Source organism: Cryptomeria japonica, chromosome 5 (assembly GCF_030272615.1).
Source record: "Cryptomeria japonica chromosome 5, Sugi_1.0, whole genome shotgun sequence".
Taxonomy (NCBI): Eukaryota; Viridiplantae; Streptophyta; class Pinopsida; order Cupressales; family Cupressaceae; genus Cryptomeria; species Cryptomeria japonica.
The window spans coordinates 96963364-96987965 of record NC_081409.1 but is presented as its reverse complement, the minus strand read 5'-3'; the positions used below and the strand labels follow the sequence as shown (position 1 = coordinate 96987965).

The 24602-nt window shown below is 36.0% G+C and overlaps 1 protein-coding gene across 1 annotated transcript in view; it reads left to right on the top strand.

The window, feature by feature from the left end:
- Positions 1–5424, top strand: part of LOC131065402 (wall-associated receptor kinase 3-like) — a 58658-nt gene extending 53234 nt beyond the window's left edge. The window contains exon 2 of the mRNA XM_057999899.2: positions 4748–5424. Within this exon, the coding sequence (XP_057855882.2) occupies positions 4748–5424 (677 nt within the window). The remainder of the gene's footprint in view (positions 1–4747) is intronic.
- The last annotated feature ends 19178 nt before the right edge of the window (positions 5425–24602 follow it).

Below are 24602 nucleotides of genomic sequence, written 5' to 3'. Positions count from 1 at the left end.
AGTACCACCACAACATTGAATTCCCATAACAATCTCACTTACCCTTTCCATTAATACAGTAATCCTTTCAACTTCTTCCATCTTCAGGTTTTCATATCTCACCCAGTAACCATCATGTTTAGCAATCTTCACTGTAGGGTCACCTTCATTAAGATTCTGTAACTTATCCCATATAGCCTTTCTAGATGATTTGCTTGTTAATCCCATTATTTGTTGATCAGAAAGTGCACACAATATGGCTTCTCTTTCTCTTCATTCATTCTCAAGCTCCTTGTCCAAGTTTGTCAGAGGAGGATTGCCAAATCCTGGATTATTGGTTGTGACACCATTCTGTGTGATCTCCAAAATCTCCTTGCCAAGACATCCCAAATGAGTCTCCATCTGAATTTTCCATACTTTGTAGTTTGTTCCTTCAAGCCTTCGTATATCACTTCAAAAGATAGCTCCACAAGAACTGGATGAACTCGAACTGTTAGTTTCCATAGGTTCTTCCTCAAGTGGTTAAGCTTTTGGTAGAGAGGACCAAAGCTCTAATACCAATTGTTAGACAATTCAGATAACCGGAAGACAACTGAGAGGGGGGAGTGAATCAGTTGTCACAGATTACCGAAAGCATTAGCAATTTAAACTTTAATACTAGAACCCAAAAGAATAATACCAAAATATCAGTTAATCTAATTAAGCATAAACAATAATCACATAATAAAATCAATCCACACAACACCAATATTTGTACATGGAAAACCCGGTAAAGGGAAAAACCATGGTGGGAAGCCTACTCATAATCAGATAATAATTTTGTGGTAAGTATGTGAATTACAATCAAGAGGCCTGCACTTGTAGGAAGACCAATAGCCTACAACACACTGCTCCTCACAAAAGGAGTCTCACTGACTACATAGAAATCGAGACAACAATCCGGAAAAGTGATGAACTGCAAAAGATAGCATCTCCTATACTTGAGTACAGTTTTGGTTAAACTCAATATCAAAGGACTAAATCCTCTTACACAAACGCAATTCGATCTCCAATGATCGACCAACTCCTCTGCTTGAATGATATTACATTATTCGCACATTAAATTCCTTGACCATGTTCTCTTACAATAACCATGATGATCTACAATGAGATGTTGCATCTTATTTATACAAACCCTCGACCATAAATAATCAGGTCAGCCGCCAAACAATAAACCAATTACACAATTACAAACCATGTTAGCCTAAGACAAAACAAATAATAACCAACACATAAGACATCCCGAAAATACAACAATAGGTCCTATCCACACGTTACATTAATGTCAGTCCATAACCTTGATCAACCGGGACCAAGTATAGGTCTCCATGCTTCAAGAATAATCTCCAAATGCCAAGTCTCAAACGTGATCAGCAACAACATCCTGAAACTCCATCAGAAGATGTACCAACACCAATTATACAATGCATCAAAAATTTCCATCAAAAGCTTTGTCGGTGAAGCCCTCACCAGAACCAGAATCCAATCTTCTAAGTAAGCAAAATAGAATCCAATCACCAGACCGAAACCAACTAACCAAATATCAGTATGAGTATCATGAAGAAGTCAATTCCATCACCAGATTATACCGAAGTCTACCCGATCTTGCAAGACCCAAGTTAACCAGAACCCACTCATTCTACTGGGACCCGAAGGGTGTCGGTAAAGCATCCAAACAACTAGTGTTGACATCAATGACAAAGCATTAATGTAAGATGTAATCAATTCCACCAAATGGCCAACACTAATTCTCCTCCAATTGTGGTTCTGAAATACCCAAGAAGTGACAGACTGCTTCCAATTCCAACAGAACTGGATTCTCTTCCTCTATTATGATTGACCTCTTATGATCTAATGGGAATGACGGTTAGGGGGAGGAATGCTCTTGCTATCCATCTAATTTTTTTTAAAAAAATTGCTTCAAATTATTGGTTCCTAGCTATTTATTTTATTTCTCTCTTGAGCATGTAGGAGAGGTTGTAGTCTTAGACTTCCTGATTGGAATTGACTGTGACCCTTTCAAATTATTCTTCTCCATAAGTCTAATGGATTTTTCCAATCTGAATTGAGACTCTCAACTATTGTTCACAAGGAATCTATTGAGGTTTGTTGATTTTTTTCTATACTACCCAGTGGCCTACCCCTTTTAGGCATCACTAGAGTTGTAAACATAACCCCTTTTATTTCCATTTGGGAAATGATAGAAGGGATTTATGTTTCTTTATGTTCTCTCGGAACTTGATCTAATTTAAATTCTTTCTCTAGCTTCTCTTTTGGTCTCCTTATCTCTACTATAAGTTATTTCTCTTATTTTTCTTCATGACTCCATAATTTATGATTGTCAACAATTTAGATACTATTTTTGTCATAAGGATTGATATAATTATCTAGTATTGCATTACTAATATCCCTTTTATTTCTAGGCTCCAACTCCACTATGTTCAATTCTTTTATTTTGACACTTTTGCATATTCTTGGGTTGGAAAGCAAGTTCACCTCTGCATTTATTTCCTGTTTACCATTCAAAAACATCTACTTTTTTAGATGCTAGTCTTGACTTCCAAACATTCCTTCAAACATACTTATGCCTCCTTGATCCTCATCTACAGTCTCTTTTCTTTTAGAAATGTCAAATAAATATTTTGATGAGAATTTTTTGGTCCTATTTCCACCTTTCATCCATAATCTTTCCCCGTTCTATGCTTAGGCGAGTAAATCAGTTTGGCATCCCTCCATAAATCTATGAAATTGATGGTAAAAAGACTCCTCCCAATTCCATGACGTTTTTGAACGAAAGAAGAAAAATCCTCAAAAAGAAACTCTAACCTTTTTGCTTCTACTATTTGAAACCTGTCACATCCTTATTATTTTTAATTTATTATTAAACTGATTATGTTTGATTTTTAATATTTATTAATTTTTCCTTTAGATTCTAGTTTTAAAATAAAATAAGAAATTATACTTATCTGATTTATGATTTTCCTTTAAATTTAAAAAAAAAACAATAAAAAAAAGATTTTTATTTAAATTATTATTGTTAAGAACTTTATTATTATATATTCAATATTTTAAGAAGATTCTATAATACACATCAATATCGGTCTGCGTCTAAAACGGTGATCACCCCCTTTGTATCAAAGAATCAATAAACTTTCTGAAAGATATGAAATACGTAAGTGAATAAATTAATATCACGTCTGTAGTAGTATGTTAGCATATTAAGTTTCACTCCTTTTTAACGGAAGTCAAATGTAAAAAAAAATATAGTGAATAGATTGTATTTAACAAATTATTGTTTGATACTTACAAATTTAAAGAATGTTCTATCATGCACTTAGAAGTCTGTGGAAGTAATAAGAGGTCTGCAATTGTATTGCATCTTTCTTCTTAAACATGTAAATCCTCTTCATCACACGAGAGAAAGAAAGGGCTTTAGTAATATGCTTTAAGCTCTTCATGGAAAACTAATAAATAAGCAAATCTTTAAACATTTACTTTTCAAAAACATTTAAGAACAACATGCTCTCTTTAAAATAATATGCTTTAAGCTGTTCATGGAAAACTAATAAATAAACAAATCTTTAAACATTTATTTTTCTAAAAGAATGCTTTTAGTTACTTAAAAAGTAAAATATTTAATAAATAGAAAGCTTGAATCCTTTCGTTAGAATTGTCTTTATTACATATGGAAGTCTATGTAGAAGCTCACTTACATATGAACTTATTACAAAACATGTGCAAAAACCCACTCTCAAGTGAACTACGCTTGGAGATAGTACTTAATTACAACCACTCCATTAATTGTCATCACTTTATCCTCCACTCAACACCATTAACACAAACATTTAAGAGATGCACTCAAAGGAGATCTCACCAAAAGATTTGAATTGATTTTGCACCTACTCTTTTGACCTAGCCATTATTCATAATAAATGGTTTCTCTCCCCACCACGTCACTCAAATTTCCATATAATGAATGAGTTTATAATTGATCTGCACTCCTTGATGAGTCCAACTCCACAAACTCAAATGATAATGTTGTATTAGTTTGGTTTGCTTAATATAAATTGTTTCTAGTTCTATATCTGCTCTCCTTCAATTCGAACAACTAGTTTCTTATCAACAATTTATGTTTTCAAAATCGAGAAGCATTTGCAAAAATTGCCTTTGATATAAAATTATTATGAAAATATTATAATTCCCTATATAAAGATAAAAATATTAATATCTATTTAATCCAATAAGAATATCGATTTCTAATTAATAAAAATACTTTAATTATGATTTTCTTTACATTATGTTTTTCCTTTCACGGTTTTCGAGAGATTCATTTTCAATCATACATAATTGTTCTTGGAAAAAAATCATCTGAAGAATAATCTGCTATGAAGTACGTTTAGAATAAAGTCGTTTTGAAGAATAGTTAACGTCTTTTTGTTGTTGGGAGGATTCAAACAAAAATGTTGATGCAAACGCAGATGCATCGTGGAGTTTTGGTTCGCTTTGTAAATTGTTTCTGTTTGGTGAGCTTTACTGCTGCAAAATGTGATCCTGAAATGTGTGGGTCGATGAAGATGAGTTACCCTTTCTGGATAAACAATTGATGCTTGTGGATACCCAAGCATATTGGTATACCCTTCCTTTATGGAACAAGCTACTATTCTGGAGATCGATTATACGGGTAGCCTTGTCATAAACTCTTTTAATATCTATGCCGAATCGTGTGAAGCAAATAGCAGTGGAGCAAGCTACTATGATCTACCTTCAGATGGACCTTTCACTATTTCAAACTCCAGTAGGTTCCTTGTTGTCGGCTGCAATGCATTCGGTACCTACAGTTTTGGGGGTTTGGGAGAGTTGGGCTGCGTATCAAAATGTGACTCTCAAAATGACCGACCATACTGCCGCTACGGTTGTTCCGAAATTAACCTTTCAAATAATCGGCAGTCGATAAATTTCACTGGCGGAGGTCTGTTTCCTTTGCTCGATTCTGCTACCAACAAATCTTATAACGAGTGTGGTTTCTCCACCATATTCGACCCCTCCACCTTTAAGATTCTCGACAACAAATCCAATATATTTTTTGGAAAAGGAAGGCAGGTTTCTTATGGTCTACGCCTTAACTGGGCGATCGGCCTTGAGAATTGTTCCATGGCCAAAGAAACCACCAATTATTCTTGCTCTTCCAAAGCTGAATGCATTGACTTCCCTTCCAGAAAAGGATATGTATGCAGATGTCTTCCTGGATATGAAGGAAATGGTTACTTCAACGGCACAGATTGTACAGGTGCAAAGGGCTATGTAGGAGATGGCTTTCGAAATGGGACAAGATGCATGTACACAAGTTCAAATCGTGCCGTGTTTCCTGCGATCATAGGTAATGGAATATTATTTGTTTGCCTTTAAGATATTGGAGGAGAAAAACCTCCAGCAGATGGAAGATATGCGAAGGTTAGCAAGAGAATGCCTTCATTTGGAAAGGAGGAAAAGGCCATTGATGAAAGAGGTTGTCGAGGAACTTTTCTGGATAAGAGGTGGGACAAGAAAAATAAAATTCCATGACAGTGTAAACTGTGACAATGCTATATTTGAGCAGACAACAATTTCCAGAAAAGCACCACAAACTTCATATGAATTCAGGAGTTACACATTTCCATCTGCAGTTGGGAGTCCGTCGGAGGAACCATTCACTGCACCACTAAACAGGTTGACTTCTAAGCGGAGCATTTCTAGTCTATGTTTAATGCAAACCGACTCCTGAGAATTAGGAAGTTGTACTCAAAACTTATTCCTCAGAAATAGGAGGTATTACAATTTTATTTTCTCTGTTTAGAAATAGCTTTAACTGGCTCAGGAACGTAGATACTAAAAATAGATAGAGTCCTATTAGAACTAAGTGTCTTGCTTAGCAAAGAGAGGGCTATTAAGCTGAAGATTGGTAACGAGTAAAGGGGAATTTTTCTTCCAGTCTTTGTAAATATTATCAGAGTTAAATGAAAATGTATCATCTGTATTCCGTATAAGGGTTCTTATCTGTGCTTTGTTTTTGTTTGTTAATAACCTTATCTCTCTGCCTTTACACAGTGGATGATCTTCCTTTCCGATTGCATGTATTTTTGGAAGGTATGTAATGATTCAGATTATGGATTGAGAAGATGACCCTTTGCATCAATGTTGAAATATGCGATTCCTTCCAAAATACTGCACATCTTGTTTAGTAACTTTTATTAGTAACTACTGAGTTTTCAAATGTAATATATCAGCCAAATCTCTTAAAAGTTTTTAAGATCTGTATATACTGAGGCATCATGTAATGTATTTATATGATCTTACAATCAAGCGATGCCTTCAAGATCCTCGGCAATAAATCAAACGTTTATTGGGGAAGGAGCAGTGAAGTTTCTTATGGTCTCCGCCTTAACTGGGGTATCGGCCTTCACAATTGTTCTTGCTCCAGTAACGCAGAATGCATAGAATCCCCTTCAGGAAAAGGACACGTATGTAGATGCCTTCCTCGATATGAAGGAAATGGTTACTTCAATGACACAGATTGTACAGGTATTTCGCGTCTTTCTTTATTATAGCTATCAATAGTATCATTCGTTTTCTTCCATAACCATGTTGTTTTGTCAAATCTCACGGCTTTTTGATATAGTGATGATGACTGTTCAGACATAGACGAATGCAGTGATAAAAAGATGAATATGTGTGCTGGAGAAGATGGAGGAGGTATGTGCTTCAACTCGGCAGGTTCCTATAATTGTTCGTGTACAAAGAGGTATGAAGGAGCTGGCTTTCTAAATGGGGGACAAGATGCATTCCCAAGAGTTATGAAGGAGATGGCTTTCTAAATGGAACACTGTTTGAACATTTACACTCTAAAGAGGGGTTTTTGTCATGGGCTTCAGGTCTCCAGATTGCGATTGAGACAGCGGAGGCTTTGGCATACCTACACTCTGGAGTATCTCAAACCATTTTCCACCGGGATGTAAAATCATCTAATATTCTTTTGAATGAGAGACTCTCTCCCAAACTTGTAGACTTTGGGATTTCTCGTCTCATGTCTACTTACAATAACACACACCTGACCACTAATATAATGGGTACAAGGGGTTACTTAGTGTTGGAATGTGAAGTCAATTAGGATTTTGCCTTCATATGTGTCATACAAGTTGTCTTCAATTAGGACTTTGTTCTTATATGTGTCATACATGTAGTTGTGTGAGTCGTACTTACTATATTTAGTAAGTTGTCTCCAACCAGGACCCTACAACTTGGTTGTATTGAATTAGTAAATTATTAAGTGATTCATAGTAGAATCAAGTTGGACTCTATATGAGTCAACCTTGTAGACGATTCAGTGCCACATATAGGCTTAGTCAATAATATGACTATAGTGATGGCATTGGAAAGGTTAGAGGTGGCAAATTTGAGAACTTAATTATAGAATTAAGTCTCTTAAATTTGTATATATATAGAGTAGCTCTGCCTCCTTTGAAAATAAGGCTAGAATAGTTTTTTGAGATTGTTGTAACTCTGTAATTCCTGAGAATCAATACAAAAGACAAAATTTGCCCGTTGTTTTTTACTGGTATAGTTTTACTAGGTTTTTCCATGTAAATTTGTGTGTTATGTGCTATTGTTCTTCTTTGCAATTTTTTTGCACTTGTTATTTTTCTCACAATTGGTATCGGAGCTTACGTTATTTGTGTAGAAGTTGTTTGTTTTTAGAAGTGAGCAATGGCTGAAAATATTGTTACCAAATTTGAGGTACATAAGTTTGATGGTTCGAATTTTGCTCTATGGAAGCTTAAGATTCAAGCTTTGTTGGTGAAGGATGGATGTGACAAATCTTTTAAAGGAGTATCATCAAAACCTGCAAATATGAGCACGAGAGATCAAAATACCGTGCATAGCATGGTTAGAGAAACAATCCAGTTATCTCTAGTAGATTCAGTACTGTTCAATGTTGTAGAGGAGAAATTTGTTCATGACTTGTGGAATAAGCTTGCAAAGTTGTATGAGACAAAGTCATTAGCAAACAAAATTCTTCTAAGGAGACAGTTGTATAATTTGAGGATTCATGACAATTCACCTTTCACAAATCATCTGAACAATTTCAAAACACTGACAAGCAAATTGGCTTCAGTGGGTGTGAAAATCGATGAAGAGGATAAGGCAGAAATATTACATTGCTCCTTGCTAGATAGTTGGGATCAGTTGGTTATGGCTCTTGGTAATTCTGCACCGAGTGGGAAGCTGGACTTTGAGGATGTGGTGGCTACTATAATCTCTGAAGATTCAAGGTGGAAGACATCTCAAGGATCTTCTTGTAATGAAGCCCTTGTTGCAAGAGGTAGAACTTAGGAAAGAGCAAATATTGAGCATAGACAAACCAGGTCCAAATCAAAAGGGCGAAAAAGGGTGAAATGCTGGAACTATGGCAAGAATGAAGTGTCAAGAAGGATTATCGGCTGCCAAAAGCAACCAAGGAGAATCCTAGGACACCTGCATCTAAGGCAAACACTGATGAAGTTCAGACACCATTGTAAGATGGAGAGGTATTAACTGCTAATTTGAGAAGTTCTTTACTTCATGTTTGGATTCTTGATTATGGTGCTTCCTTTCATATGACACCACATAGAGATTGGTTTACTTCTAATCGATCTTGTGATGGTGGTATGGTCTACATGGGAAACAACAACCCATGTGAAGTTGTTGCTGAAGGAGAGATAAGAATTAAGATCTTTGATGGAGTAGTTAGAACTATTCAGCATGTTAGGCATGTACTTGGTTTAAAGAAAAAATTACTTTCACTTGGAGTGTTTGATGAACAATGTTATAGGTTCAGTGGTGAAAATAGCTATCTGAAGGTAACAAAGGGAGTTTTGGTTGTGCTAAAGGGAGAGAAGGTTGGCAATCTCTATAGGTTAGTTGGACAAACTAACATTGGAGAGGCTACTATGGTATCTAATGTAGAGATGGAGTCATTATCAACCTGGCAACAAAGGCTAGGCCATATGAATGAATGATGTCTTAAGGTACTGCTACATAGAAATCTTCTCCCAAGTGCAAAATCTAAAGATTTAAGTTTTTGTGAACATTGTTTGTTTCGAAAACAAAATATACTGAGTTTTTCTAGAAGTACTACTAGAAGCAAAGATGTATTAAATCTAGTTCAGTCAGATACTTGGGAAACTCATGTAACATCTATTGGAGGTTCATCATATTTTATTTCATTTATAGATGATTATTCCCACAAGGTGTGGATTTATCTTCTGAAGAAGAAATCTGAAGTGTTTTCTTGTTTTAAGAGGTTTAGAGCTCTGGTAGAGAATCAGAGACATAAGACAATAACATGTCTTAGAACTGATAATGGAGGTGAGTTTTGTTCAGCAAAATTTAATCAATTTTGTAGTGAGCATGGAAGTACAAGGCAGTTGACGGTTACTAAGACACCACAACAAAATGGTGTTGTTGAATGCATGAACCATACAATCATGGAGTGAGCCAGATGCATGTTGAGTACTGTTGGTTTGGAGCAAAAATTTTGGGGTGAGATTGTAAATACAACTTATTTCCTGATCAATAGATCTCCCACTACTGCTCTTGATGATAGAATTCCAGAAGAAATATGGAAAGGTAAACTATTTGATTGCTCATTCCTCTGTATTTTGTTTGCAATGCTTATGTGTAGTTATATGTAAAAACAACATCCTTGCATGGTGATCTCTCTGAGGAGATTTATATGCAACAGCCTGAAGGTTTTGAGGAAAGAGGCAATGATAATCTTGTTTGTAGGCTGAGAAAATCACTCTATGGTTTGAAACAGGTGCCAAGGAGTTGGTACAAGCAGTTTGATTCCTTCATGTTGATTTTGGGTTTTAGTAGATGTGAGGCTTATCATTGTGCCAATTGTCAAAGGTATGATCATGGTAGTTTTATTATTCTACTAATGTATATGTTGATGATATGTTGGTAGCAGGTCCCAACATGTCTAAAATCATCCATTTGAAAACTGAGCTTACTAGGGAGTTTGAGATGAAGGACTTAGGTAGTGCAAATAAAATTCTTGGAATGAGGATACATAGAGACATAAACAATGAGAATTTATGGTTGTCACAAAAAAATTATGTGGAGAAGGTTCTACAGTGCTTCAATATGCAGAAAGAACAACTAGTTAGTAATCCATTTCCTGTTCATATTAAATTATCTTCTGAACAGTTCCCTAGAACAAAAGCAGAGAAAACACCGATGTCTCATGTACCATACTCATTAGTAGTAGGAAGTCTTATGTTCATCATAGTATGCACGAGACTTGACATTGCACAAGCAGTGGGAGTCGTGAGTAGGTACATGACGAATCCTGGTACTGATCATTGGACAACTATGAAGTGGATTCTCAGATATTTGAGAGGCACTTCAGATACTTCTATCTATTACAATGGGAGTAGTCTTCAAGTTAATAAGTATGTGGGTGCAGATTTTGGTGGAGACAAAGATGAGAGAAAGTGTACAACAGGTTATGACATACACAACAAATTATTTACCAAGATATGGAAAAGGTTAAAAGCTCTAATTAATCAATGAGAGACTTGGACTCAATCGAATCTTCCATTACTCATGTTGTTATGATTAGAATAAATTAGGATAGGCTTGAACCTTTACATAAATACCACAAAGTGCACACAAGGAAGGAGCTCACCAGAAGTGAAACCACCAAGACCACAACAACAAAAAAGGTAAAGCTTTTCTTGAAAAAAGTCTTTTGACCAAAACTAGAAGTGGTGGAAACAAAGTCCCACAAATACAAGATCACCTAATTATAACATAGGGTTTTATAAATGCTCCCTAAATAATCCTCTTAACAAACTGATGGAGGAGAATCCATGGTTCACAACAATCTTGCATCAACCAAAAACATTTCCTTTTATGTTTTGTTTTCTGTTTGCAGTTTTAGTGTTCCTTTCTATGTGTCCCAGTTTTGGCTCACTAGATCCTATGGAGTTGGATTATACTTGAAGACTTGATCATCTCTCTTGCTTTTGAACTGTATCTCTTTTGGATTAGTTTCTGGCAAAATATCGCTATTGGTTTCCTTGGCAGTTTCTTGTTACCGGTTGCCAGAGACCTATTCTGGTGATATATCGGAACCCATTTTGAAGCTTGCGGAGCCTTGGAAATTAACCTCGATGTTCCTTGGCATGTGGCCGACCTTCTACATTTCATCCTTTGGATTCTCCAAAGGAATCTCTTGGCGGAGTTCGACCTCTTTCATTTTGCACATTAGGTCTTGTTCTTTGGGTGTTTGATCGATTTTTAGGCTGAATGGATCCTTTGTATCAATATATATATATATTAGTAATCATTCTTTAGAATCAATCAATCAGAAAATTAAGAAGTATTAGATAGATAGACTTTGCCTAGAAGATAGATCTTTTATTTCAAGGTCTCGGTGTGACCTATTCTACCAGGCATGTGTGCTAGCATGTCGTAATCCAGTTGTCTCTAGTTGGAAGTAATTAACTTTCATGCAATAAAACTATCTGCTTTGCATTTCCTCCATCATATCTGTGTGTTTGCATCGTGTTTAATCTTGCTGACCAATTTGTACTTATTTCCTTGAGGTCCCTACTCATCGGTGACTACTTCAAGTGGTATCAAAGTGAAGTTTATTCCAAAGGTTGTGTGTCCTAAAATTTTGTTGTAGGGTGGCAGATTGCGGTTTTGACCTACAATTGCAGAGTACTAGCATGGATGAATGGTGTGAAGAGGAACTAGGAATGGTAGAGTGTGTGGGAATGCAGAACCTACTCTAATGGAGATGTTGGAAGGAATATCAGCATGGTTAGAAGTCATGGAGATAGCCCAGAGAAGAGGCTGACATGTCGAGGATGTGAGCGAAGATGAAGGAGAAGAAGCTTCGGCAGAACAAGTGAACCTACCGATAGTTGATCTAGAGGAGGAAAGGTTATTATGGGTTTTGAGTAGGGCAAACACTAAACCTCATTTTGCCCAACCAGAATATTATGGGAAGTTAGATTCAGATGAATTGATAGATTGGATCTCGGAGATGGAGAAGTATTTTGATTTTGAAAACACTGCAGAAGAGAGGAAGGTGAAATATGCCTATACCCGGTTGAAATGTCATGCATCTCTTTGGTGGGAGCACTTGCAAGTTGATAGGCAAAGAAGAGGTAGAGAAAATATTAAGACATGGGATAGGATGATTGCTAAGTTAAAATCAAAGTTTGTCCTAGCAAATTATCAAGTAGATTTGTTCTAGAAGTTGTAGAATATAAGACAGAAGGAATCTAGTCCGAAGGAGTATGCCAAAGCATTTTACAAGTTGAACATTAGATCCGTTGATGTTGAAGTTGAACAAATTTCAAGATATTTGAATGGCTTGCAAATGTCTATACAAGATGAACTCAATGTGATCAAATTGGAGAGTGTTGAAAAGGCTTACCAGTATGCAATAAAGGCTGAAGAGAAATTGAACAAAAGGGATGAGTAGAGAAAGATAGGTAGAGGTGGAAGGTTTACCGGAGGAAGATTTAAAGGAGGATGAGGATATACCAGAGGAAGAGGAACCAGTACATATCAGAACAAGGATAAGGAAGTGAGAAAATAAGGTAATTCATACCGAAAGGATGATAGAAATTTCAACCGGAGGAGAGAGCCGAATGGTTACCCGAATGAGAACTTTGGAAGACAAAACAAGAGAACATTAAGAGGAACCTTCTTTAAATATGGAGGAGAAGGACACCGTGCATTTGAATGTAAGAAGATAGAGGCTACTGGAAGAGCGGTAGTGGTTGAAGAGAACCCCACCAAATCAGACAATAAACTCAAAGATGGAGAACTGTTGATGATGAAGGGAGCTTTGTGTCATACCAAAGGAGATGAAGAACCCTTGTAGAGGAAGAACCCGTTCAAGACCAGATGTAAGCTATCCAATAAGTGTTGTAAATTTTGTATTGATAGTGGTAGTTCAAATAATCTTGTTTCAGAAGAGATGGTAAATAAGTTGAAACTGAAGAGATTGAAACACCCTAAGCCTTATCAGATAGCATGGATTTAGGATGAACATAAGTTGTTAGTAAGTGAACAGTGTTTAGTAAAATTAAAAATTGGGAATTATCGTGATGAAGTTTTGTGTGATATTATGCCTATGGATATTTGTCATCTTTTGTTGGGAAGGCCTTCGCAGTTTGATAGACAGGCAATACATGATGGTAGGAAGAATACATACACTATTGTGGCCAATGGGATGAAGCAAACCTTGTTACCTTTGAAGGAAACTTTGAAGAATGAAGTTTTTACAAATACCAGAATCTGTCTAGTAGATGGAAGGAAGTTCATGGATGGACTGAGACATGAGAATGTGTGTTTTGCCTTAACTCTTAAGAAGACCAAGAGATCGGAATTGGAAGAAAAATAGCTGGCAGAGATAAGATGTTTGCTAATGGAATATGAGGACATCATTTCAAATAATGTACTTGATGGATTGCCACTTGTAAGAAGTATTAGTCATTGTATGGAATTGGTTCCCAAAACTAGTTCGCCTAACAAAGCTACTCATTGGTTGACACATAACTAAATAGACAAGTGTGGGAGCTATTGGAGACAGGTTTGATTAGGGAAAGTCTGAACCCTTGTGCAATACCAACAATATTAGCACCTAAGAAGAATGGAGAATGGAGGATGTGTACCGATTCAAGAGAAATAAACAAGATCACAGTGAAATATCGGTTTCCTTTGCCTAGGATGGATGACATAATGGACTATTTAAGTGGAGAAAAATAATTTACAAAGATAGATTTGAAGAGTGGATATCATCAGATCAAGATCAAAGAAGGTGATGAGTGGAAGACATCATTTAAGACAAATGAAGGACTATATGAATGGTTGGTGATGCCTTTTTGTTGACTAATGCATCAAGTACTTTCATGAGGCTAATGAATGAGGTATTGGAGAAATTATTGGGTAAGTTTCTTATTGTGTATATGGATGACATTCTGATTTTCAGTAAGACAAATGAGGAGCATTTGTTGTAGTTAAGAAATTTTTTGTAGAGGTTTAGAGAAGAAAAGTTGTCGATCAATATCAAGAAGTGCATTTTCATAGAGGGTGAGTCAGTCTATTTAAGCTTTGTAATATCTGAGGACGGTTTAAACATGGACCCTGAGAAAGTGAAAGCCATTGTTGAGTGGCCTACACCAAAAAGCATTGGAGAGGTAAGATCATTTCATGGATTGGCTAGTTTTTAACAGAAGTTTATCAGAAATATCAATTCAATTTGTAACCCTATGATTGAGACCATGAGGGGAGATCAAAAGGAATTCAAGTGTACCACCAGAGAAAATAAAATTTTTGAATTGTTGAAACAAAAAGTGTTTGAGAAGCCTGTGTTGGCTTTACCGAATTTCAATAAGGTATTTCAAGTGGATTGTGATGCAAGTGGAACATCAATAGGAGCAGCTTTGAGTCAAGAAGGGAGAGCAATAGCATATTTCAGTGAGAAGTTGAATGATGCCCGTAACAGATATTCACTGTATGATGAGTAATTTTATGCCATAGTTCAAGCCTTGAAGAAATGGAGACATTACTTGTTGCCTAAGGAGTTTATGTTGTTTTCAAATCATCAATCTTTGCAGCATTTGAATAGTAAGAGTAAGTTGAATCAGAGACATATGAGATGGGTAGAGTTCTTGTAGAGTTACACCTTTGTGTTGAAGCATAGAAGTGGGAAATATAGCAAAGTTGTCGATGCATTGAGTAGGAGAAGGAATTTGCTAATAGAGATGAGAGTGACGATGTTAGGTTTTGGAGATTTTGAAGACCTTGTATGATGAGGACCTATATTTTGCAGAACCTTGGAAAACATGTAGAGAACTGGTTATGGTTGATAGAAGTAAGTGGTTGGATTATTTCATTCAGGATGGGATGTTATTCAAGGGAGTTCAGTTATGCATACCTAAGAGTTCCATGAGAGAGTACCTGATAAAAGAGAAACATAGTGGAGGTTTAGCTTGACATTTTGGCATTGATAAAATAGTAGCATTGGTTAGTGAGCAGTACTTTTGGCCCCAACTTCATAAGGATGTTAAGAGATATGTGCAGAGTTGTAGAGCTTCTCAAGTTTCAAAAGGTAGTAGTTAAAATGTGGGATTGTATACACCTTTGACAGTACCAATAAGACCATGGGAGGATATAAGCATGGATTTTGTACTTGGATTACCTTAGAAATCAAGAGAGAAAGATTATATATTTGTGGTAGTGGATGGATTTTCAAAGATGGCTCATTTCATACCTTGTAAGAAGACATCAGATGCATTGCACGTAGCAGACCTATTTTCCAAGGAAGTGGTAAGGTTGCATAGATTACCTAAGAGCATAGTTTCAGACAGAGACACTAAGTTTGTTGGCTATTTTTGGAAAACACTTTGGAAGAAGATGAAGACATATTTGAAGTTCAGTTCTACTTTTCATCCATAGACTGATGGACAGACAAAAGTATTTAACCAGAGTTTGGGAAAATTGTTGAGATGTTTAATGGGTGATAAAACCATAAGTTGGGATTCGATCCTTGCACAAATAAAATTTGCCTATAACAATTCAGTGAATAGAAGTACCAGAAAAATACCTTTTGAGATTGTTACTGGAGTGCATCCTAGAAGAATAGTAGAATTGAGAGACATTAGCATTGAAGACCTGAAGAGTTCAGAAGTAGAAGAATTTCTAGATCACATGGCAACATTTCATATTCAGGTTAGACAACATTTGGAAGACATGAATAGAAAATATAAGGAGAAGGTATATGAGAAGAGGATACATAAGGAATTTGAAGTTGGCGATGAACTAATGGTATATTTGAGAAAAGAGAGATTTCTAGTTGCAACTTATAATAAGTTTCAGATGAAGAAGTTTGGACTTTGTAAGATCTTAAGGAAGTTCAGTTTTAGAAATGCATATGAAGTAGAGCTATTGGATAGTCTAAGTATTTCACCTACATTTAACATTATAGATATTCATGAGTACCATGAACTAGAATTGAGTGAGGACAATGTTACAGGCCTTGAGAGACAATTACCTCAGAAGAAGCTAGATCAAATTGAAGAAATTTTGGATAGTCGGATTGGGCCTAGTACCCAAAATATTCAGTACAAATAATATCTTGTGAAATGGAAGAGTAGACCAGTTGAAGATTCATCTTGGATTTCTCAGGTAGTGGTAGATTGCCTAGTTTCCCTCTGACCCCAGAAAAGTGAGAGGCTCACTTTTTCATTAACCCCAGATATTTGATGCAGGAGCATCCCCGGTTCAAAGCAATCTTGCATCAACCAAAAACATTTTCTTTTCTATTTTTATTTTATTTGCATTTTCAGTTTTCCTTTTTGTGTGTCCCAGTTTTGGCTTGTTGGATCTTGTGGAGTTGTATTCTACTTGAAGAATTGATCATCTTTCTTTCTTTCAAACGACATCTCTTTTGGATCACTTTCTAGCAAGATATCTCTACCGATTTCCTTGGCAGTTTCATCTTACCAGTTGTTCCTTTGTTATCGGTTGTCTGAGACCTATTTTGGTGATCTACCAGAACCCCTTCCAAAGATTTTAGAGCCTTGGGTGTCGATCTCGATGGTTCTTGGCATGTGGCCAACCTTCTATGTTTCATCCTTTGGAATTTCTGGAGGAATCTATTGGTGGAGGCCGACCTTGTTCATTTTGCACGTTAGGTATTGTTCTTCATTTTTTATCCCTTTTTGGGTCGACTTGATCCTTTGGATCGATATATATATTTGTAATCATACTTTAGAATCAAACAATCAAAAAATTAAGAAGTATCAGATAGATAGACAGTGCCTAGAAGATGGATCTTTCATTTTAAGGTCCCGATGTGACCTATTCTACTAAGCCTGTGTGTCAGTATGTTCTAACCCGATTGTTGCCAGTGGGATGTAATTAAATTTCATGCAATAAAACTATATGTTCTACATCAACTCCATCATATTTATGTGTTTCCATTGTTTTTACTCTTGCTAAACAGTTTGGATTAATCTCCTTGGGGTCCCTCCTCGTCGATGACTGCTTCACAAACCCCCTTATACTTGGTACAAACTAGCCAAGGAAACAAACAACCAAAAGCATATTTTAAAGTTTTTTGGTAACATTTTGTCAATATGGCTATCTGATTCTACTGATAAGACTCTAGAGCCACCCAAGGACCTAGAAAGAGAAGGAACTCCTAGCCATTCTATAGTAACATCAAACAAATAAACCATAGAATGGACTAGCACAAACAATCTCAAGGGCTTTTAAAAGGCACCCTTGAACCTTTTTCTTGATGAGAAACTTGGAAACAAACTATCAAAGGCCACCTCAATACACTAGTTGTCAGTAGAAACATTGGGAATCAAAGCTCCAAAAGGAAAGAACATAGGGGGAGATAACCTAGCCTTCAAGTCAGAGACAAGAAGATCCCAACTGAAACTCCAACCCAAAAGTGCCAAATAAATTTTTTCACACAGGCATACCACATGACTGGGGTAGCAGTGGGAAAAATCAAAGATCCTAAAAAGGGACATCATCCTCAAATGAAAGCAAGAATCCAACACCATAGTAGGAACAAAGGAAACAAAGCCCTCTTTGGTTAAATGACCGCAAGGTAACCAACCCTCAACACTTCTCCCAAAACCTCCCTCCATAGCACAAGGGAAAATTCCTTCAAAAAGAACATTATCACCCTCAAAAAAGACTAAATGCAACTCCCATAAACACCCATCAATAGAATAAACTTTAAAGATCAAAGAACCTTAGGCCCACCTCTATAGGGTTACTAGAAGAAGTTGAGTAAACATCACTCCATTTCTCATGTTGTTGATTTAGTTAATAAAATAAAATCACATGGAGAGGTGATAGAGGATAGGAAACATTGTTGACAAGGCTCTTAGAAGCCTCCCTTCTAAATTTGAACCTCTAGCCATGACTTTGGAGGAAACCAAATACTTGAGTAGGTTTAATATTGATGAGCTACATGCCTATCCCATAAATTATGAATATAGTCTAAGTGGGTCAAACATCTCATTGGAAAATGCACTTTCATATCTTTCATTTATAAGTCATGGATGAAGATTGTTGAAATCTAGTTCTAGAGGTGAATGTTGTAGTTTATTTATGAATGTTTATGGTAGAGATCAAAATTAGGATTTCAATCACTGAAGTAGCCAAAGGTTTGACAATTAACACAATTAATTTTTTTATTATAAGAAGTTTAGGCATTATGGTGATGAATACAATAAAACTAGTATGACCAATAGAAAAAAAGGTCAAAATTAGTTAAGTAGCACACCCACAAAAACTATGTTTATTGCATGCAATATGATTGTTGAGGCAATTCCTACAAACTTCCCAATTGAGTGCAATATTTTCCAACAAAGCTCATTTGACATGGCATCTAGATTCTAGTTGTATTAGTAACATGGTCTAGGTAATGTATATTTATTTTCTAACTTGGATTAATCAATTCATATTGATGTCACACATGGTAACAACATCAAGGTCACTATTTTTTGTAAAGGTACAATTAATATTCTAACAATAAATGGGGAGGAGAAAAGTTATGCATTATGCATATTACCTTGCTAATCCAAAATACATCTTAATGAGTATTTGTTAGATGGTAAAAAAGGGCTATAGAATGTACATGGAAAACTATGAATATGTCATTTTAAACAGGTGGCCAAGAAACTAGTTACTTTCTAAATTGAAAATGACTAGCAACTAGATGTTTCTATTGAGGATAAGGATGAATATAAAGGGAAAAACAACCCAAGCAATTCATGAGAAAAATAATGTACATTTAGGAGCTGCCTTTTAGGAAAAAAATACAAATTAGGAGTTGAAATAAAGTCTATAAATTAAGTATATTCTAGAGCAAGACAATCCATCTTTGAAGAAGCAAAAGGTAAAAGTGGACAAATTCAAATAGCATTTCAATCAATTGTAAAGGATGAATTGTGATTGTGATATTTTATATTTTGACATTTGAATTTTGGGGGGTTGAAGCTACTACATATGAAAAATATGGTCAACTATTTGCCATTAATTGAGAAACTAGAAATAATTTGTGGAGGCTTTTGATGAAAATAGGGTAGACAACTGAGAGGGGGGTTGAATCAGTTGTCACAAAAACTCACACTACTTCTCTATCTTCAAAAGATGTATACATTTAGTGCACATAAACACTCAGACTTATCCACACTCCACCACACTCAACTACAAAGCTATAACAATTATTTATACATGACATCAACCTTGGAAACATTATTAAGGTCGGCTCAACACTCACCACCCAATTACAAAATATAACCATACTAAAAACAATTTTACATGAAATCCAAGCAATATCAGTCAAGACATAGAACAGACCCAAATTTTTTGCCTCAAACACATTACACCTCCAAGAATTATGCCTTGAACATCCACAACATGTTACAAGTATCTGGTCAGTAAATAACATGAAGAACATCAATGAAACAAAGGAAAAAATTAATTATGCGCTCACCTATAAATGCAGACCATCAACACAAAAGACACATGATCGAGATACATTCACAATCAAAATGAATTACCAATGCAACATCTGTACCAATACAAATCACTCGAATCACCAACATCTTCATACCGAACCTCAGAAACACTAACTTCAATGACTGTCAACCTTGAAAAATCACTTACAGACCTCCAAACCATGAACCACTTGAATTGAGGACACACACCAACATTTAGACATACATCCAAATCCGTAGAACAAGCTATTATAGTGCAGAGAAATGCAGATCAAAAGAATATCACTTTGTCAACACTAAACAACTAAAAAACTAGCCACAACACAGATACACATAACATAATCAAATCTCCATGCAGACCTCTAAAACTTGAACTAAATCAACTATAGACAACCCTCTATAAACCCTTTAATCCGCAAACTCTGATCTTCATCATACTTACTACACTAAATTAACTAACTCAATGAACTTTAGAGTATCATTTTCTCAGACAAAGAAATATGTTGGCATCAATGATAGTTGACACATTTCTCAAATATCACTCAAGCATATATTTGCAACATTCTTCCAACAATCAACCCTCTTAGCATTGATGGAAACATATGATGTGAAAAAATGACACAATCAATGACAAATAAAAATCAATAGCTCCCCCTTAGACCTTGCACACTACTCTTCTCATTTTTTCATCTTTTCACATTTTTTCACATGACTCTCTCCCACTTTGACATCAATAAAAAAGGCACATACTTGCAATCAAGCCAACAAACTGACTCTTCTCCCAAATCTGAACATTTGACTCACAAAACTGACTACTCCCCTTGAGTAGGAGCCACCTATCATCAATCTAGATCACAAGATATGCCTATGAAATGCACCAGACTGATGCATATCAATGCATCTTAATTTGGATCAAGAGGGGCAATCACCCCTAACTTCTCTCTGAGATACTAAAAATTATCCTTAGAAAAAGGCATTTGAAGATGTCTGCAATCTATTCCTTAGTATACACATACTCCAATCTGACTTCCTTCTCACTTACTTTTTCTTTCAAAAAGTGAAACTTGAGGCATATGTTGGCATTATGGATGAAATGATTATGTATTGCATTGATATTTTGTCATTGATGTCAACACTAGATATTATGGTTGGTAATAGACAGTCAGGTTTTGGTTACTGATAGAAGATCTAGTGTTACTGGTAGGAGAGATTATGTGTTGGACACTTGCGGCATGTTTGGATCTATGGAGTATGTTTGATTTTATGTGTTACATGCTTTTGGAGTATGTTTTGGTCAATTGGTATTGACTTGGTAATATGATGCTATCATACACTCTTGTAAACCCATACTGGCATTGGTTTAAGGTTTAACCAGTAGAGATTTCACTGAGGAATCTTGACAGTATGCATAAGTGGTGTTGTTGCGGCTTCTAGATGGATTTCAGGATGCTGAAAATGTTCTTTGATCATGCTTAAAACTTCTTGAAGACATTGCTTTGGTGTGGTGGACCCAGAATAGGTCTGGTACCTATCTAGGTTATGGACTGGTATCATGTTAATGTGTACTCTACACATTATTAGGATGTTCTATCGATTGGTTATTGTTGTTTTGGTCTTAAGCCGACATGGCATATCAATGTAATATGGATTTACGTATTGATCTTATTGTAACATCTATTAGGTGGCTGACCTAATTGGTTTAGGCCTTAGGGTTTGTATAAATAAGAGGTAGAAATTATTTGTAGAATATCATGGTTATTGAAAAGGTCATGGTCAAGGAATGTAATGTGTGAACATTGTAATATCATTCAGGCAGAGGAGTTGGTTGATCATTGGTGATCGAATTGAATTTAAAAGAGGATTTAGTCCTCCGGCATTGAGCTTAACCGAGACTATAATGAGGCATGGTCGATGCTATCTCTGGCAGTTCACTCTATTGGATTGTTTTCCATTTATCTTGAGATGGTTATTACCTCTTTGTAGTCAGTGAAACTCTTTTACTAATGAGCAGTATGCTCTAGGAAGTGTGTCTTCCTGCATGTGCAGGCCCCTCATTGTATCGCATACTTTTTGTAGAAGTATCATCTGACTGTGGGTTGGCTTCCCAACATGATTTTTCCCTTTTTAGGTTTTCCAGGTAGAAATCATGGTGTTATGTGGTATGGTTGTATTACGTTGATTATATGCTTTATTGTTAAGTTTTATTTCTTACCAGAATCTATCTCTTCTATTCCGTTATTTAAGTTTATGTGCTCTGATTTATGGTTATTAAGTGGTTGGATTTGTATAATCTATTAACAACTGATTCAGCCCCCCTCTCAGTTGTTCACCGGTTATCCTAACAATTGGTATTAGAGCTTTGGTCCTCTTTTGCAGAAGCTTAACTGCTTGAGGTAGATCCTATGGCAGATAACACTTCAAATCCACTGGCAACTATTTTTCAAAGAGAAATCCCTAATCTTGAAGGAACAAACTATGGAATATGGAAGATCAGGATGGAGACTCATCTTAGATATCTTGGCAAGGATTTGGGAGATCATAGAGAAAGGATATACACCTTATTATCCAGCATCTAGAAATCCTTCTCCTGTAAACTTGGATAAGAATATTGAAAATGATTGCAAAGCTAGAGAAGCTCTCTTGTGTGCACTTACTGGTCAGCAGATAATGGGATTGACTGATAAATCACTGGCAAAGGTTATGTGGGATAAATTTCAAATTTTGAATGAAGGTGACCCTACCGTCAAAATCACTAAACTTGATGGTTACCAGGTAAGGTATGAAAACTTGAAGATGGAGGATAATGAAAGAATTGTCGTGTTTATGGAAAGAGTAAATTAGATTGTTATGGGAATTCAATATTGTGGAGAATCTCTGAGTGAAGATGAAATAGTTTCCAAAGTCTTGAGATCCCTTCTATCGGATTACAAGATGAAGGCAACTGCAATTAATGAGTTGAGAAAAATGGAAAACTCTTCAGTTAACAGAGACATTTTGATTGGGAAATTATCTTCTTTTGAACTTGAAGAATTTGGATCTTTTAGAGCTGCAAATTCTGAACCTTCTTTTAATGCATCAACATCTACTAGAAAAAGTAATTGAAAATCCTTATATGCAAAATAATTAGAAGATATGAGGAAATAAGATGAAGAATTTGAGGAACTTGAAGCCTTATTTACTAGAAGAGTACCTAAAGGACCGATAAGAAGTTAGTATGAAGGAAAAGCACCTTTTAAATGTTTTGCATGTAATAAGATTGGTCATTTTGCTTCTAGATGTCCTGAAAGGAATGCAAGATTTGAGAAAAGAGTTAAGAAATCATTTAAGCCTAACCAAAATAGATATAGATTCAAGAAAAGTAAAGAATGCTACATAGAGGATGAGGAAGGAGTAAGTGATGACTTTAGGGATGAACCAACAGAAGATTCTACTAGTGGATCCGACAATGGAAAGGAATGGGTGTTCTATAATTTAAAGGAAGATGATCTAGAACTAGCTATCATGAATGAAGAAAAGTCCCTGATAATGAAATTTGAAGATAAGGATGAATGGGTAATTGATAGTGGATTCTCACATCATATGACTGGAGATAAAAGAAATTTTTTGTCCCTACAAAATTACAATGGTGGTCAAGTTAGATTCAAAGATGACAAAGAATGTATAATCAAAGGTAGAGGTATTATTTCTTTGGATAGAAAGCATAATACTAATGTTGGCATTATGTGAACCGGTATAAGGATATAATGATATTGTATGTTGTCATTGATGTCAATATGTGATATAAAGTGAACCGGCATATGTGATATGTGAGAAGAGAGAACCGACATATGTGTGAACCAGTATATATGCCAAAGTGAAGCGGTATATTTGCTCAAGGTGAACCGGCATGTAGTTATGGGAATCGGCACATGGAAGCATTGTATGACTACCGGTTGGAGTACCTCAAGCCTGTGTGACTCGATTGGTGATCTCTGTGTGATGAGTTAGCAGTATAATGGAGAACAGATCATGTTGCCACGTAAGCCCTGTGCGTGTGAAGGATCTTGCATGAAGAAGACTATCCCTATCCACCTTGGGAATGTGCGAAGTTTGTCAAACAGTGATAACGTGTGGTGGGTTATAAGCCGCCATCAAATTGGTGGATAATGGACGACGGAGAATGTCTTGAGATTGATTCAAGATTGTTGCATTTAATGTAGTATGATTCAATGGTCAGGATTGAACCGCTTGAATTGCTTAACCTAATAGGTTTAGGGTTTAGGGTTTTTGCTACCAACCTGTCTATTTCCTATAAGGTCAATGTTGTGTTTCTTTCTAGGGTTGTTGGCAAAATTTGTGTGTGTGTATCCAAGGGAAGTGATACGTGATTCTTGCCAGACCAAAGGAGAGAAGAGATACCTACAAAGTGAATGTGCAGAAGGTGAAGAGGAGCCAAAATCGATCTGCATTAGCATTGAGTGTTGTTACCAGATCATTGTAATTCCCGTTGATCTTTAACCACTTCAACAGTCGACTTGATACAAATCCCTTAACAAGGTAACTTGAAGTTATTGAGTTCTGGGAAGCTATAGAGCTCTGGAGATCCTTTAGCTATTGAGTTCTTGAAATCATCTAACAAGGTAACCCTAACCGGGTTTAACCCTTAACCGGGTGATCCCTAATAGGATCAGTTCCTAGCAGAACCTATTGTAATGTCTTTAACAAGACAACGCTCCTAATAGAGCGGACTTCTAAACATTTTAGAAAGCAGCTTGTGGGTATTCATCCCCATCGTGGTTTTTCCCAATTGGGTTTCCACGTGAAAATATGTGTGCCTTGTGATGCTTTATTATTTCCTATTAAGCTTATGATGGTTCAGTGTTTTATTCATGTCTATAAAATATATTGAACTAACTATTGTGAAGATCTGATGATAGTTTACCTATTCTTGCATGAGGGTATAATGGTACTATAGTATCGAGCTAAGAGGAAAGCTAAGAGTGTAACCGATTTATGATTGTTTTAGTTGTTCTG